General features: G+C 37.0%; 1 protein-coding gene across 3 annotated transcripts in view; it reads left to right on the forward strand.

The window, feature by feature from the left end:
• The window catches only part of HEPH (hephaestin), a 123,781-nt gene that overhangs the window by 45,148 nt on the left and 61,926 nt on the right, over positions 1-16,707 (forward strand). For all 3 annotated transcript variants that reach the window (XM_037017061.2, XM_037017063.2, XM_037017064.2), the window contains exons 10-11: positions 446-596; positions 2,854-3,066. In XM_037017061.2, the coding sequence (XP_036872956.1) occupies positions 446-596; positions 2,854-3,066 (364 nt within the window). The remainder of the gene's footprint in view (positions 1-445; positions 597-2,853; positions 3,067-16,707) is intronic.

A 16,707-nucleotide genomic window follows, 5' to 3' on the forward strand; every position in this document is an offset into this window, starting at 1 on the left:
ACTCAGTACATTTTAGCAGTAATAATAATAATAATAATTAACAATAATAAAAATAATAGTATATCCATAATAATAATAATTTTTCTGCCCTGATCTCTTAGCCACTTTTCGCCACTCCTCTTCCCAGGTGACTTCAGGTTCTCTTTAATAACTCTGTACCTCTTCTCTATAGTCCTCATCTTTTACTTCTTCCCTGCCCCCTTTCATACATTTCTCCTCTCCCATCTTGTCACATTATTCTGATTCCTTCACCCACTTGTGGTTTGAGGTTACTTGAGGGAAAACTACCTAGCAACAATTTCAGCTCTAGGCAGGAGATGTGGGCTTGCCTCTTCTCTGGGAAGATTGAGGAAGAATCAGGGATCATTGCTTCAGGAGCTGCACAGTCCACAACTACTGAAACCATTGTCATTCCTCCCTCTGTTCTCTTCCACTGGGCCTTCAGAAAGGAGTGGATAAAGAATTCTTCCTCCTTTTCACTGTGTTGGATGAGAACAAGAGCTGGTACAGCAATGCCAATCAAGTGGCTGCTATGTTGGATTCCCGGCTGCTCTTAGAGGACATCAAGGGTTTCCAAGACTCCAATAGGATGCATGGTATGGGGAGTACTTTTGCCCTGAACTACAATTGAGACGTTACAAGTAAAATCTAACTTAAACTTAATCATGATCCATCTCTGAAAACACTGATCCCATTGGTCAAGTTTGACTAAGAGAAGGGCTACATTGAGAGATCAAACCCAAGACAGTCTTATACTTAACACTTTATTTCTGCTGTGTCCTATGTTACATGTATAAAATACACTGAAAAAAGGTACTGTGAAGTGAGGATTGCAAACACTGAATTGACAAGAGAATGAGGAGTGTGAGCTGGGATGATACTTACCAGTTTTATGTCATTCTCTCTTATTACCCACTACCCTCACTCCCCAAACTCATACTACAAACAAAAAGGGTTAATTTTTTCTATATGTGGAAAAACATTCTATTTTTATGATTTCATGATTTTGCAGTCATTTTCCTTCCACTATAAATGCCCCACCTTACATCTTTGCCCTCAGCCTGTGGAAATTCTTCCCATTCTTTGAAGCCCTACTCAAAAGCTACCTCCTTCATGCAACCATTTTTTATCACCTAATTTCAGGGTGATGACACCTTCTGAATTACTAATGCATTTTTATCAGACTATTTTAATAGAAAATTCTATACACTACTTAATATTGTAGTTGTTTGTTACATGGCTTTTTACTTCTGCTAGGGTGTATTCTCCTTGAAGGTAAATATTGTTTGTTGCTTACCTTTTTATTTGCTACACTGTTTCATACGTGGTAAATGTTTATTGAATCAGTGACCTATCAAATTAATGAGTGGGTGGGTGAATAAATAAATGGTAAGATAAAGGTCCCACTTTCCAAGGAGCTCCCAGCATTTGCAATACGACTAATAACAACCATGAAACAATTGTAAAGAAATCCAAGACAGACTATAATTAAGTTCTAAATTGTGTGAAACAGCTTTTAACTGACATAGAGTTCAGAAGATGAGAAAATTAATGAGAAAGAATCCAAGTAAAATATTCCTGGAAGAAGGGAATACTTAAGTTGAAGGTTGAAGGCTAGACAGGATTGTAATTAGACATTACAGTTAAGGGAAGCAAAATCAGTAGGTTAGCAGTATTTCTGTCAGCATTCCAGGGAACTACCAAATAAGGTTACTCATTAAAGCTGGTTCCAGTGGATATTGAAAAAGGGTCAGCTTCAAGCAGACTTCCCTGTATATCTGAGGGGAATGTGGAGGGCAGAAGGGGGATCATGGCTAAGGGTGTTATCTTTTGGCTCCATTTATTGGTTCCCATCAAGTCAGTTTTATCAGCTGTAAAAGGTAATTATTGTTCAAAACATGTTCATTCCATTTTGAATTTATGGACCATCTTATTAGTACCAGGAAACATGAAGAAAAATGATGTGTTTCCTGCAAGGTCAGTCTAGTGTGGAAGATAGATTAGAGTTGAACTATGTGGGTAGTGATATAGAAGAATTTTGTTGGGAGGAATATTTCATTCCAGAGGTGTTATTTGAACTGGGGCATGAAGAATGAGTATCAGTTTGCAATAGAGAGACACTAGAGGAAACGTTTATTCCAGTAAGAGGGAGAAGCATATGGAAAGTTAACAAGTGTTTTCTAAGCACCTGCCATGTTTAAAGCCTTGGAGATGCAAAGGCAAATAAAGCTAACAGGATAGTGGTATGAGTGTCTAAGAGAGGGCAGACTGTAAGCAGGTGTACCTGGGAAGTGCTATTGCAGGAGTTCAATCCATAAATAATGAGGGCCAGAACCATGGAAGTAGCAGTGAGGATGAAGAGGAGGGAACAGATTGAAAACTGATAATGGAACCTTGGGGGAACCACTACACTTTACAGAGGGATTGAAATTGAGAACAAGATGGAGGAGGAACAATCAGAGAGGTGGTAAGAGAACCAGAAAAGTGTGATGCTAACAGAAGCCAAAGGAGGAGAGTTTCAAGAGAGTGGGAATAGGAGAGATTGATAGTTTTGTGTGTGTTTATGAAGGAATTCTGGTCATGGGAATAATTCAATTTTGCAAAGATGTGGAGCAGAGTGGATGAGGGGACAGAAAGTGAGGCCGGAGATGCCAGTTAGGCTCTTATCCAAAAGAGGTAGATTTTCATAAGTAGAACTAATGTGGTTTATGGAAGAAGGCAAAGATGTTGAGGATGACTCAGAAATTTGAAATTGTGGGAAACCATAGTACAAAGCTGATGCTATGTGGCTGGCCAGTACCTGGGTATTCTGGTTTCATCTCCCCGTCCTGTCTTGTGTTTTTTGTTTTCCAGCCATTAACGGGTTTCTGTTCTCTAACCTGCCCAGGCTGGACATGTGCAAGGGTGACACAGTGGCCTGGCACCTGCTTGGCCTGGGCACAGAGACTGATGTGCATGGGGTCATGTTCCAGGGCAACACTGTGCAGCTTCAGGGCATGAGGAAGAGTGCAGCCATGCTCTTTCCTCACACCTTTGTCATGGCCATCATGCAGCCTGACAATCCTGGTAAGTGCTTCATCAGTTGGCCCTAGGTTCGGACACTGTTGGGTATGCGGCTGGATAAGAGGGAACCTGGTGAAAAGAAAACAAGAGTCATGGTGAGTGTCCTTGAGAAATTTTCAAAACACTTATGCCTTCTCCATCCTCAGTTTTCACCATGTTCTGGTTATTTGTATTCTCTTCTCAGCTGCAGGCAGAATAAAGAGCTGAAGAAGCTCTATTTTCGAACAACAGGAGAGAAGTAAGGATACTGCTCAACATCAGCACAGATCTTACAGAGGATAGACTTCTCAGCAGCTACACAGAGAATCTATAGACACAGTCCTTGCATTGGGATGGAGGTCCATTAAATATAACTATAAGCACTTCCAACTCTGATATTGTATGAGGATTTCTGCAGACTTCTGCTACAGTGGGTGGGGTATACGGTAACAGTTTCTTCCCAGGAATCAAAACATAGGAACTTCTAGTGTAGGCTCTTTCAGTAACTTGCTGTTCAATTTTTGTCCAATCACTACCCCTCTCTGTGGTTAGATCTCTTCCTTTTTATCTTTCTGTTTGTCCCTCCCCCACCCTCAGTCCCTCCTCTTCCTTTCCTCTCCTTCTCCTTCCCTCCATCCCTTTTCTTTTCTCTCTCTCTCCCTTTCCTTCTCTCTGCATTTCTTTCATGGAGAAATTTTACTAGAATGTTTCTTCAGATTCCATATATGTCTGACATTTCATAATGTAGCAGTAATTTCTCTTTGCAATTCCTTCAGTATATACTTTTTCCAACAGTAAATGGCAATAGGGTTTTTAAGGAAAACCTGCCAGTTCCATGCAGCTTCCACTAAACCTTTATTTAAGTTCTGTAAATTCCATTCATATTTGGAGAAAAAAATCTCTAAACAAAACAAGTCTCCTCAACAATTTAATAACTGCAGCCTGTCACTAGGTTTGACAAACACTTGACATAAAGCTGGTCTCTGCAGAATTCTTAGATCCACATTTCTAACCAGACACCTGGGATACTTTCTTGGTCAAGGAGTGTTGTTAGCAAATTAGAAACAACAGTTAATGGATCTGAAATAGAAACAGTGCTTGCAGTGAGGCCTGAGGTAGGGTACTTCTGAGTAAAACCCTTCTGTGTAGCTTTGGTTCCAAAGCCAAAACATAGGTTTAATCTCTTTCTTGCAAAATTAGCCAAGCTCCCCTGGGGCCCAAGGTGGGTAGCTGTAGATGGCTTTAAAACATTTTTATGGAGGGTGTGGGGAGAGTGAGCATTTTCCAAACCTTTCAAACTCTTTCAAACAATTTAATAACTGCAGCCTGTCACTAGGTTTGACAAACACTTGACATAAAGCTGGTCTCTGCAGAATTCTTAGATCCACATTTCTAACCAGACACCTGGGATACTTTCTTGGTCAAGGAGTGTTGTTAGCAAATTAGAAACAACAGTTAATGGATCTGAAATAGAAACAGTGCTTGCAGTGAGGCCTGAGGTAGGGTACTTCTGAGTAAAACCCTTCTGTGTAGCTTTGGTTCCAAAGCCAAAACATAGGTTTAATCTCTTTCTTGCAAAATTAGCCAAGCTCCCCTGGGGCCCAAGGTGGGTAGCTGTAGATGGCCAAAAAACAGTAGGAATGGCATATCCCATTTCATATAATCTTTATTCACTTATTTTGCTAATGGGAGAAAAAGACAGAGACCTGGATGGGGAAAATGAAAATTATTTGCTTAGGTTAGAAATGTTGGTTCTAGTTTATCTGAATTTCCTCTTCTGTCTTCTTTATCAAGTACTATTGATTATTACTCCTAGATGATTTCTTAGACATTTCCTTCATTCTGTCCCTAGAGGCTTGGTCTCTGATTAATGTTGAGAGAGACCATTGTGATTAGCTTTCCAAAGGCAGGGCAAAAGTACTGAGTTAATGGAAAAGCCAGAACCAGAATCAATTCATTCTCTTTTGTTTTGTTTTTAGATTCCACATATAAATGAAATCAAATGGTATTTGTCTTCATCTGCCTGACACATTTACCTTAGAATAATATACTTTATGTCAATCCATGTTGTTGCAAATGGCAGGATTTAATTCTTTTTTATGGCTGAATAATATTCCATTGTGTATATTTACCACATCTTATTTATCCATTCATCTACTGATGGACACTCTGGTTGCATCTATATCTTGGCTATTGTTAATAATAAGGCAATAATCATAGGGGAGCCTAGATCTGTCTAAATTAGGTATGTTTTCATTGTATAAATCCCTAGAAGTGCAGTTACTGGTCATATGGTATTTCTACATTTAGTTTTACAAAGAACCTCCATATTGTTTTCTATGGTGGCTGCACCTATTTACATTCCAATCAAAAGGGTAGCAGGGTTCCATTTTCTCCATATCCTCGGCAACACTTGTTATTTCTTGTCTTTTAGGTATGGACCATTCTAACTGGTATGAGGTGATATCTCATTGTGCATTTGCATTTCCCTGATGATTAATTATGTGGAGCATCTTTTCATGTGCCTTTTGGCCATATGTATTTCTTCTTTTAGAAAGTGTCTATCCAGGTCCTCTGCCCAGTTTTTAATCAGGTTATTTATTTATTTTTGTTATTGATTCATATTACTTCATATATTTTGGATGTTAAACCCATATTGGATGAATCACTTATGAATATATTCACCAATAACATAGGTTGGCTTTTTGTTTTGTTGATGGTATCCTTTGCTGTACAGAAGCTCTTTAGTTTGATGTAGTTCCACTTGTTCATTTTTACTTTTGTGTTCCTTGCCTGGGGAGAGGTGTCCAGGAAAAAAAAAATTACTCATGCTTCCTTTCAAGAGATTATTGCCTCTGTGTTCTTATAAGAGTTTTATGGTTTCATGTCTTATATTTAGATCTCTAATTCATTTCAAGTTTAATTTTGCATATAGAGTTACACAGTTATCCAGTTTCATTCTCTTGCATGTAGCTGTTGACTTTTCCCAACACCACTTGTTGAAGAGCATATCTTTTCTCCATTTTATATTCATGGCTCTTTTGTTGCGTATTAATTGGCCATATATACATGGGTTTATTTCTGGGCTTTCTATCCTGTTTTATTGATCTATGAGATTGTTCTTATGCCAGTACCATACTGTTTAGAGTACTATAGTGTTGTAGTATAGTCTGAAGTCAGGGAGCATGATACCCACAGAATTGTTCTTTCTCAAGATTACTTTGAATATTTGGGGACTTCTGTGTTCCATATAAATTTTAGGACTATTTTTTCTACTTTATTGAAAATGCTATTGGTGTTCTGGTAGGGATTTCATTGAATCTGTAGATTGCTTTGAGCAGGATGGCCATTTTGACAATATTAATCTTCCTATCTATGAGAATGTAGTAGATTTCTACTTATTTGTGTCTTCAATTTATTTCATCAGTGTCATAGATTTTACAGTACAGGTTTTCTACCTTGTTGGTTAAGTTTATTCCTAAGTATTTGATTCTCCTTGATGAAATTATAAATAGTATTGTTTTCCTGATATCTCCTTCTGCTTGTTTGTTGTTAGTATACAGGAATGCAACAGATTTCTGTATATTGATTTTTTTCCCTGCAATTCTGCTGAATCCAGTTATTAGTTCTAACAGATTTTGGTGAAGTCTTCAGGGTTTTCTATACACTGTGTCATGTAATTTTCAAACAGTGGCAGGTTTACTTCTTCCTTACAACTTGGATGGCATTTATCCCTTTATCTTGTCTCATTGCCATATCTAAAACTTCCAGTACTATGTTGAATAAAAGTGGTGAGTGTGGATATCCTTGTCTTGTCCCTGATCTTAGAAGAAAATCTTTTATCTTTTCACTGTTCATTATGATGTTAGCTGTGAGTTTGACTTATTATATTGTCTTTATTATAGTGAGGTACATACCTTTATACCCATTTTATGGAGAGTTTTTATCATGAATGGATGTTGAATTTTGTCAAATGATTTTTCAACTTCTATTGGGATGATCATATGGTTCTTATCCTTACATTTGTCAATGTGGTATATGATATTGATGGATTTATGAATATTGTTCCATCATCCTTGCATCTCTGGAATAAATCCCACTTGGTTATGATGGACAACCCATCCATCATATTTTTTGAATTTGTCATATTTTTGAATTTGGTTTGCTAAAGTTTTGTTGATGATTTTTGCATCTATGTTCATCAAGGATATTGGTCTATAAGTTTCTTTTTTGTAGTGTCTTTGGTTTTGGCATTAGTATGATGGCCTCATAGAATGAGTTTGTAAATATTTTCTCTTTTTCTACTTTTTGGAATACTTTAAGAAGGATGCGTATCTGCTCTTCTTTAAGTTTTTCATAGAATTCAGCTGTGAAGCCATCTGGTCCTGGATTTTTGTTAGTTGGGAGCTTTTGATTTCCAATTCAATTTCCTTACTGGTAATTAGTCTGGTCAAATAGTTCGTTTCTTCCTAGGTCAGACATGGAAGATCATACTTTTCTAGGAATTTGTACATTTCTTTTAGGTTGTCCAATTTATTAACATATACTTTTCATGGAATTCTCATAATTATTTTTATTTCTGTGATATGTGTTGTGACTATTCCTTCTTAGTTTCTGTCTTTTTCCTAATGTCTGGCTAAGAGTTTGTCTATTTTGTTTATCTCCTCAAAGAACCATATCATGGTTTCATTCATTTTCTTTTCTATTGTTTTATTTTTCTGTATTTTATTTATTTTTGCTCTGAATTTTATTATATCCCTCCTTCTACTAACTTTGGGTTTCATTTGTTCTTTTTTTGCTACTTTCTTTAGATATGAGTTCAGATTGTTTATTGGGTGTTTTCTTGTTTCTCGAGGTAGGCTTGTATTGCTGTTACCCCCTCTTAGAAGTGCTTTTGCTGCATCGCACATATTTTGAACTGTTGTGTTTCTCTTTTCATTTGTGTTTGTGTATTTTTTTATTTTCTTTGATTTATTAATTGATGCATTGATTATTTAGAAGTATGTTGTTCAGGCTCCTTGTGTTTGTAGGGTGTTTTTTCATTTTCTTCATGTAATTTATTTCTAGTTTCATACCATTGTGAGCTAAAAAGCTGCTTGATACAATTTCAATCTATTTCCCACTTTAGGTCTGTTAAATTTTTACATATTTAGTTGCTTCTTTTTTGGGAGCATATATATTTAGAGTTTTTATAGCCTACTGTTAGACCGACTCCTTTATCATTATGTAATGTCCTTCTTTCCCTCTTGTTGTTTTATTTGTTTTGAAATCTATTTTGTCTGATATAAGTACTGCTACTCCTGCTTTTTTCTTTTTTTGTTGTACAGAACGTCTTTTTGCATCCCTTCACTCTCAGTCTATGTATGTCTTTAGGTCTGAAATGAGGCTCTTGGAGGCAGCATATAAATGTTTCTTGTTTCTTTACCCATTCTGCCATCCTGTGTCTTTTGATTGGTCCATTATGTCCATTTACATTAAGGTAATTATTGATAGTTATATAATTATTGCCACTTTATTAATTGTTTTCTGGTTGTTTTTGTAGTTCCTTTCCTCCTCTGTTACATTCTTCTCTTGTGATATGATGGTTTTCTTTGTGTGATGCTTGGATTTCCTTTTTTTAAAAAAAATTTGTGTGTCTATTATATGCTTTAGGTTTGTGGTTACCATAAAGTTCATCGACAGTTTCCTAAACATATAACAATCTATACTAAGTTAATGGTTGCTCTATTTGAAATAGAAATTTATTTCTAGTTTCATACCTTGTGAGAAAATTACTGTTTCTTTATTCTTCTTGCTCCACACTTTATATATAAGATGTCATACTCTACATTTTTTTGTGTATCCCTTGACAGATTTTTTATATAGTTGATTTTACTATTTTTTGTCAACTTTATACTTGCTTGGTAAGTAATTGGTCTACCACCTTTACCATAGGTTTATTTTCACTGATTAAAGATATTTAGGCTCAAGCACATTTCCATCTATAGTAGTCCTTTTATCATATCCTATAAGGCTGGTTTATTGGGGGTGAATTATTTTGACCTTCATTTATCTGGGAAACTCATCATCTCTCTTTAAATTATAAATGATAACCTTGCTGGATAGAGGATAATTGGTTGCAGGTTCTTCCTTTTCAAAACACTTAATATTTCATGTTACTCCCTTCTGTTCTGTAAAGTTTCTGCTACAAAATCTGCTGCTAGCTTTATGGAGTTTCTCTTGTAGTTAAGTGTCTGCTTCTCTTTTGCTGCTTTCAGTACCTTCTCTTTATCTTTAATTTTTGCCAGTTAATTATCATAGTTCTTGGTGTTGTCTGCTAGGGGTTCCTTTTGATAAGGGATCTCAGTACTTCCAGGACGTGGGTGTCTACTTTCTCCCATGGATTGGGGAATTTTTCAGCTATTATTTCTTCAAATAGACTTTCTACTACTTTGCCTCTCTCTTCTCCTTTTGGGACTCCTGTTATGTGAATATTGTTTCATTTGGAGTTGTCACACATCTCTCTTAGCATCTTCTTTTTTGAATTTTTTCTTTCTGTTCCTCAGCTTGGTTGTTTTCCTGTTCTCTATTTTACATCTCATTGATTCTTTTCTCGTCTTTCAGAAGTCTACTATTCATTACTTCCACTGTATTTTTCATTTCAGTTATTATATTCAGATCTGAGTGGTTCTTTTTCAGACCTTCTATTCCTTCATTGAAATTTTCACTGAGATCATCAATTATTTTCTTAGGTCAGTGAGCATTTTTGTGACTGTTACTTTGAAACCTTTATCAAGAAGACTGGTAATTTCCATTTTTATTTAGCTCTATTCTGGTGTCTTTTCTTGTTCTTTTGTTTAGAACATATTACTCTGCATCCTCATTTTGTCAAGGTTTCTGTGTTTCTTCTTTTTTATTAGATCAGCTATTCCTTCTGCTCTAGAAAGTAATGACTTTATGAAGTAGACGTCTTTTGTTGCCCAGAAACTCAAGACTCTTTTCTCACCAGTTCATGGTTCCCCTTTGCAGTGGAGCTGAAATTGTTGGTGGGCTGTGGGTAGAGAAACTTTTCTGCCTGGCTGCCATTAGTTGCTCATCTTTGTCAGCAGAGGCTATCAGCTCACCTCAGCTTCCTCTTTGTGTGCCTTGAGGAACTTCTGATGTAATTCATTGTGGGTGGGGTTGCCCTCTGCTCTCTGGTCAGCAATAGTAGCTTTGCTGGACCAGGCATGTTGGGTATGTTGAGGGCATAGGGTGGTGTGCCACAGGGCTATGCTGCCATTGAGGAAGATAGAGCATTTAGAGCTGTCTCCCTCAATCACCCAACAAGTTGGTCTGAAGCATCATCCACCTGATCTTTCTTCTCTGGAGCAAGCTTCCTTCAATCACCTTTCTGGCACACTTCCTCCTGCTAGCAAATCTTTCAAACTGCTTACTCCGTGTTGGGTCTTAAAGGAACCAAGGTAGTGTGTCTGTCCTCCACAAGGGGCAGGAGTTTTAGCCTCCCAGAGTGTTCCAACTCACCCTGGTGTCCAGCTCCATTAATCACCAATCCCAATTGCAATGTGGACTTATGTTTTCAGAGAAGGTCTCCAGTGCCAGGTATACAGGATTTCTGAGTGCTTATCCCCTGCCCTCTGTGTTCCTCTTCCTCCTGCTTGTGGGCTGGGATGAGGGAAGGACTTGAGTCCCAATTAATTATGGCTCTGCCACTTTACCCTTTTCATTGTCATCTTCTCTTCTTCACCAGGTGTATAGAATCTGTTCTGCAGTCTTTGGGTCACTTTCAGGGTTAGTTGTATCTGCTATAATTCCTTTCTTTTTGTGTATGTGAGAGGTGGTTCCCACCATGCAGTCCTACTCTGCCATCTTTTCTATCACAGTCCCTCATCCCATTCTTTTTGTACCTACTCTTTCTTACCTTCCTTCTTTTTCTTTTTTCCTCCCTTTCTTTCTCTTTTCTCCCTTGTATTTCTTAATTTTTTTCTTTGATTTTCCATCCCATGTTTTGACTTCCCTTCACTCCATTCCCCTCCCTTTATTTCTATGTCTTTATCTTCCTTTCTTATTTTTTATTTATTTCTTTTTCCTTTACCCTTCCTACTGTTTCCTTTTCTTCTTTTCCTTTTCCTCTCATTTGTATGTTTTGTTTCCCCTCTCCTTGTCTTCTCTGTTTTTCCCTCTTTTTTTCTAAATTATTTTTATTTTCCTTTTCTTTTACAATTACACTTCCCCAAATGTAGTAAACATGTTTTCTTCCATTCATTGGCCTAGATGCTAGGAATATGAGAATAAATGAGGCAGCTCACAATTAGTGTGAAAGTGATATAGGCATTTATTCACAAAGTTATGGTGATGCTATCTGCAAGAGCTATGGCAATACAAAGGAATTTATAACAAATTCTCCCTGACTTGTGGAGTAAAACTTTCCTAGAAAGCAGACATTAACAGTGATCTTTTAAGGATGAGTATCTCTCACCAGGCAAAGAAAAGGCATGGATGATGCAGAGGACATTATAGGCAGTACAAACCATGTGGGTGCGATTTGAAGTAGTGTCTTCCTTGAGAAAGTTGTGTAAACTAATTTGATTCAGTGGTTCTCAACTCAAGGCAGTATGCTAAATGTTATTTTGAAAGGTGTGGGAGCACTTTTAGTTGTCACATGACTCACAATATGGAGGAACTGATACTGTCATTTGGACAGTGGGAGTTAGAGATGCTAAATTTTCTGCAATATATAGGACAATCTCAAACAATGAAGAATAATTCCATGCAAAATCCTAACATAAGCCCTGTTGAGGAATACCAAGAAATAAGGTTTACAGTAAGGCAAAACAGGATTCTTTTGCAAGAGGTCAGGACAGCCGCTAATAATGCAGGAAGGATGGAGGATTGAGTTGATAGTTTGGAGTACAGTTATAGAAGCTTTAAAATCCAGCAAGAAGAGTTATAGTGATGGGATAGGCAGTTGGTATCAATGAAAGGAATGATGAAAAAAAATGTTTCAAGGATCTTACTTTCTCCTGATCAGTGTTCTGTAAATTTTAATGTTCTTCACATAGAAACCGGGAGCTTGAGATCAGGTCCAGGCAGCACTACAACTCAGATGATTAAGACTGCTATCCAAATATTCCATTTTAAAAACCTAGGGAAGGCCAGTCCAATACTCTGTAATGTAAGAATCCTCGTGATCTAAATGCACTTTTTTTTTTCAGACTTATATTCATGGATTTATTCTGTAAAAATAAAACTTGGGGATTGACTGTGCTTTATCTGAGTCAATAATTTGGGCAAAACATTTCAATGGAAAGTGAAATTTCACACCACACCCTGTCCAAAAAATTTTTGAATGCATTCAAAATAACGTAAACCTTATAATTCTGCATGAATATTTTTATTACACATCTATTTTAATATTAGAAACATCTATTCAACTCAAATGTGTAGCAGCTACTAGTAGGGTTTTTTTTCAGACTTACTTTCATGGATTTATTCTGTAAAAATAAAACTTGGGGATTGACTGTGATTTATCTGAGTCAATAATTTGGGCAAATCTTTTCATTGGAAAGTGCAATTTCACACCACACCCTATCAAAAAAAATTTTGAATGCATTAAAAATAATGTAATCCTTATAATGTTGCATGAATATTTTGATTACAAATCTATTTTAATGTTAGAAACATCTATTCAACTCAAGTGTGAAGCAGCTACTTGTAGGGGTTTTTTTTTGGTATCATTAATCTACAATTACAGAAAGAACGTTATGTTTACTAGGTTCCCCCCTTCACCAAGTCCCCCACACATACCCCTTCACAGTCACTGTCCATCTGCATAGTAAGATACTGTAAAATCACTATTTGTCTTCTCTGTGTTGCGCAGCTCTCCCCGTGCCCCCCACACACTATACATGGTAATCGTAATGCCCTCTTTCCTTTTCCCCGTACTTATCCCTCCCTTCCCACCCATCGTCCCCTGTCCCTTTCCCTTTTGTAACTATAATCCACTCTTGGGTTCTGTGATTCTGCTGATGTTTTGTTCATTCAGTTTTCCTTTGTTCTTATACTCCACATATGAGTGAAATCATTTGGTACTTCTCCTTCTCTGCTATGCTTATTTCACTGAGCAAAACACCCTCTAGCTCCATCCATGTTGTTGTTAATGGTAGGATCTGTTTTTTTCTTATGGCTGCAAAATATTCCATTGTGTATATGTACCACATCTTCTTTATCCATTCATCTACTGATGGACATTTAGGTTGCTTCCATATCTTGGCTATTGTAAACAGTGCAGCGATAAACATAGGGGTGCATCTGTCTTTTTCAAACTGGAGTGCTGCATTCTTAGGGTAAATTCCTAGAGGTGAAATTCCTGGGTCAAATGGTATTTCTATTTTGAGCATTCTGAGGAACCTCCATACTTCTTTCCACAATGGTTGAACTAGTTTACATTCCCACCAGCAGTGTAGGTGGGTTCCCCTTTCTCCACAACCTCGCCAACATTTGTTGTTGTTGTTTGTTTTTTCGATGATGGCGATCCTTACGGGTGTGAGGTGATATCTCATGGTGGTTTTAATTTGCATTTCTCTGATGATTAGCGATGTGGAGCATCTTTTTATGTGCCTGTTGGCCATATGGATTTCTTTTTTAGAGAACTGTCTATACAGCTCCTCTGCCCATTTTTTATTGGACTATTTGGTTTTTCTTTGTTGAGGCGTGTGAGCTCTTTATATATTTTGAATGTCAATCATTTATCGGATCTGTCTTTTATGAATATGTTCACCCATACTGTAGGATACCTTTTTGTTCTATTGATGGTGTCCTTTGCTGTACAGAAGTTCTTCAGCTTGATATAGTCCCATTTATTCATTTTTGCTTTTATTTCCCTTGCCTGGGGAGATATGTTCAAGAACAGTTAACTCATGTTTATGTCTGAGAGATTTTTGCCTATATTTTTCTCTAAGAGTTTTATGGTTTCATGACTTACATTAAGGTCTTTGATCCATTTGGAGTTTAATTTTGTGTGTGGGGCTAGACAGTGATCCAGTTTCATTCTCTTACATGTAGCTGTACAGTTTTGCCAGCACCATCTGTTGAAGAGACTGTCATTTCCCCATTGTATGTCCATGGCTCCTTTATCAAATACTAATAGGCCATATAAGTTTGGATTAATGTCTGGAGTCTCTATTCTGTTCCACTGTTCTGTGGCTCTGTTCTTGTGCCAGTACCAAATTGTCTTGATTACTGTGGCTTTGTAGAATAGCTTGAAGTTGGGGAGTGAGATCCCCCCACTTTATTCTTCCTTCTCAGGATTCCATTGGATATTCGGGGTGTTTAGTATTTCAATATGAATTTTTGAACTATTTGTTCCAGTTCATTGAAGATTGCTGTTCATAATTTGATAGGGATTGCATAGAATCTGTAGATTCCTTTGGGCATGATGGCCATTATGATTATATTAATTCTTCCTATCCAGGAGCATGGGATGAGTTTCCATTTGTTAGTGACCTCTTTAATTTCTCTTAAGAGTGTCTTATAGTTTGCAGGGTATAGGTCTTTCACTTCCTTGGTTAGGTTTCTTCCTAGGTATTTTTTTCTTTTTGATGCTATTGTGAATGGAATTGTTTTCCTGATTTCTCTTACTATTACTTCATTGTTAGTGTATAGGAAACCTAAAGATTTCTGTGTGTTTTGTATCCTGCAACTTTGCTGAATTCCGATATTAGTTCTAGTAGCTTTGCAGTAGAGTCTTTAGGGTTTTTTATGTACAATTTAAAGTCATCAGCAAATAGTGACAGTTTGACTTCTTCTTTACCCATCTAGATGCCATGTATTTCTTTGTTTTGTCTGATTGCCATGGCTAGGACCTCCAGTATCACGTTGAATAACAGTGGGGAGAGTGAGCATCCCTGTCCTGTTCCCGATCTCAAAGGAAAAGGTTTCAGCCTCTCGCTGTTTAATATGATGTTAGCTGTGGGTTTATTATATATGGCCTTTATAGTGTGGAGGTACTTGCCCTCTATGCACATTTTGTTGAGAGTTTTTATCAAGAAAGGTTGTTGAACTTTGTCAAATGCTTTTTCAGCATCTATGAAGATCATCATCTTGTTTTTCTCCTTCTTTTTGTTGATGTGGTGGATGATGTTGATGGATTTTCGAATGTTGTACCATCCTTACATCCCTGGGATGAATCCCACTTGGTCATGGTGTATGATCCTCCTGATGTATTTTTGAATTCGGTTTGCTAATATTTTGTTGAGTATTTTTGCATCTACTTTCATCAGGGATATTGGTCTGTACTTTTCTTTTTTTCTGGGGTCATTGCCTGGTTTTGGTATTAGGGTGATGTTGGCTTCATAGAATGAGTTTGGGAGTATTCCTTCCTCTTCTATTTTTTGGAAAACTTTAAGGAGAATGGGTGTTAGATCTTCTCTGTATATCGGATAAAATTCCAAGGTAAATCCATTCGGCCCTGGGTTTTGTTCTTGAGTTGTTTATTGATTTCCAATTCAATTTCATTGCTGGGAATTGGTCTGTTTAGATTTTCTGTTTCTTTCTGGGTCAGTCTTGGACGGTTGCATTTTTCTGGAAAGTTGTCCATTTCTCCTAGGTTTTCCAGCTTGTTAGCATGTAGGTTTTCATGTATTCTCTGATAATTCTTTGTATTTCTATGGGGTCCGTCGTGACTTTTCCTTTTTCATTTCTAATTCTATTGATTTGTGTTGACTCTCTTTTTCTCTAAGTAAGTCTGGCCAGCGGCTTATCTATTCTGTTTATTTTCTTGAAGAACCAGCTCTTGGTTTCATTGATTATTTCCATTGTTTTATTCTTCTCAATTTTATTTATTTCTTCTCTGATCTTTATTATGTCCCTCCGTCTACTGAACTTAGGCCTCATTTGTTCTTCTTTTTCCAATTTCGGTAATTGTGATATTAGACTATTCATTTGGAATTATTCTTTCTTCTTTAATTATGCCTGGATTGCTATATACTTTCCTCTTAAGACTGCTTTTGCTGCGTCCCACCGAAGTTGGGGCTTTGTGTTCTTGTTGTCATTTGTTTCCATATGTTGCTGGATCTCCATTTTAATTTGGTCATTGATCCATTGATTATTTAGGAGTATGTTGTTAAGCCTCCATGTGTTTGTGAGCCTTTTTGCTTTCTTTGTACAATTTATTTCTAGTTTCATACCTTTGTGGGCTGAAAAGTTGGCTGGTAAGATTTCAATCTTTTGGAATTCACTGAGGTTCTTTTAGTGGGCTAGTATGTGGTCTATTCTGGAGAATGTTCCATGTGCACTTGAGAAGAATGTGTATCCTGTTGCTTTTGGATGTACAGTTATACAGATGTCATTTAGGTTCATCTGTTCTAGCGTGTTGTTCAGTGCCTCTGTGTCCTTACTTATTTTCTGTCTGGTGGATCTGTCCTTTGGAGTAAGTGGTGTGTTAAATTCTCCCAAAATGAATGCATTGCATTCTATTTCCTCCTTTAATTCTTTAGTATTTGTTTCACATATATTGGTGCTCCTGTATTGAATGCCTATATGTTTATAATCGTTATATCCTCTTGTTGGATTGAGTCCTTTATCATTATGTAATGTCCTTTTTTATCTCTTGTTACTTTCTTTATTTTGAAGTCTATTTTGTCTGATACTAGTCTTGCAACACCTGCTTTTTTCTCTCTGTTGTTT

Source organism: Manis javanica, chromosome X (genome assembly GCF_040802235.1).
Source record: "Manis javanica isolate MJ-LG chromosome X, MJ_LKY, whole genome shotgun sequence".
Taxonomy (NCBI): domain Eukaryota; kingdom Metazoa; phylum Chordata; class Mammalia; order Pholidota; family Manidae; genus Manis; species Manis javanica.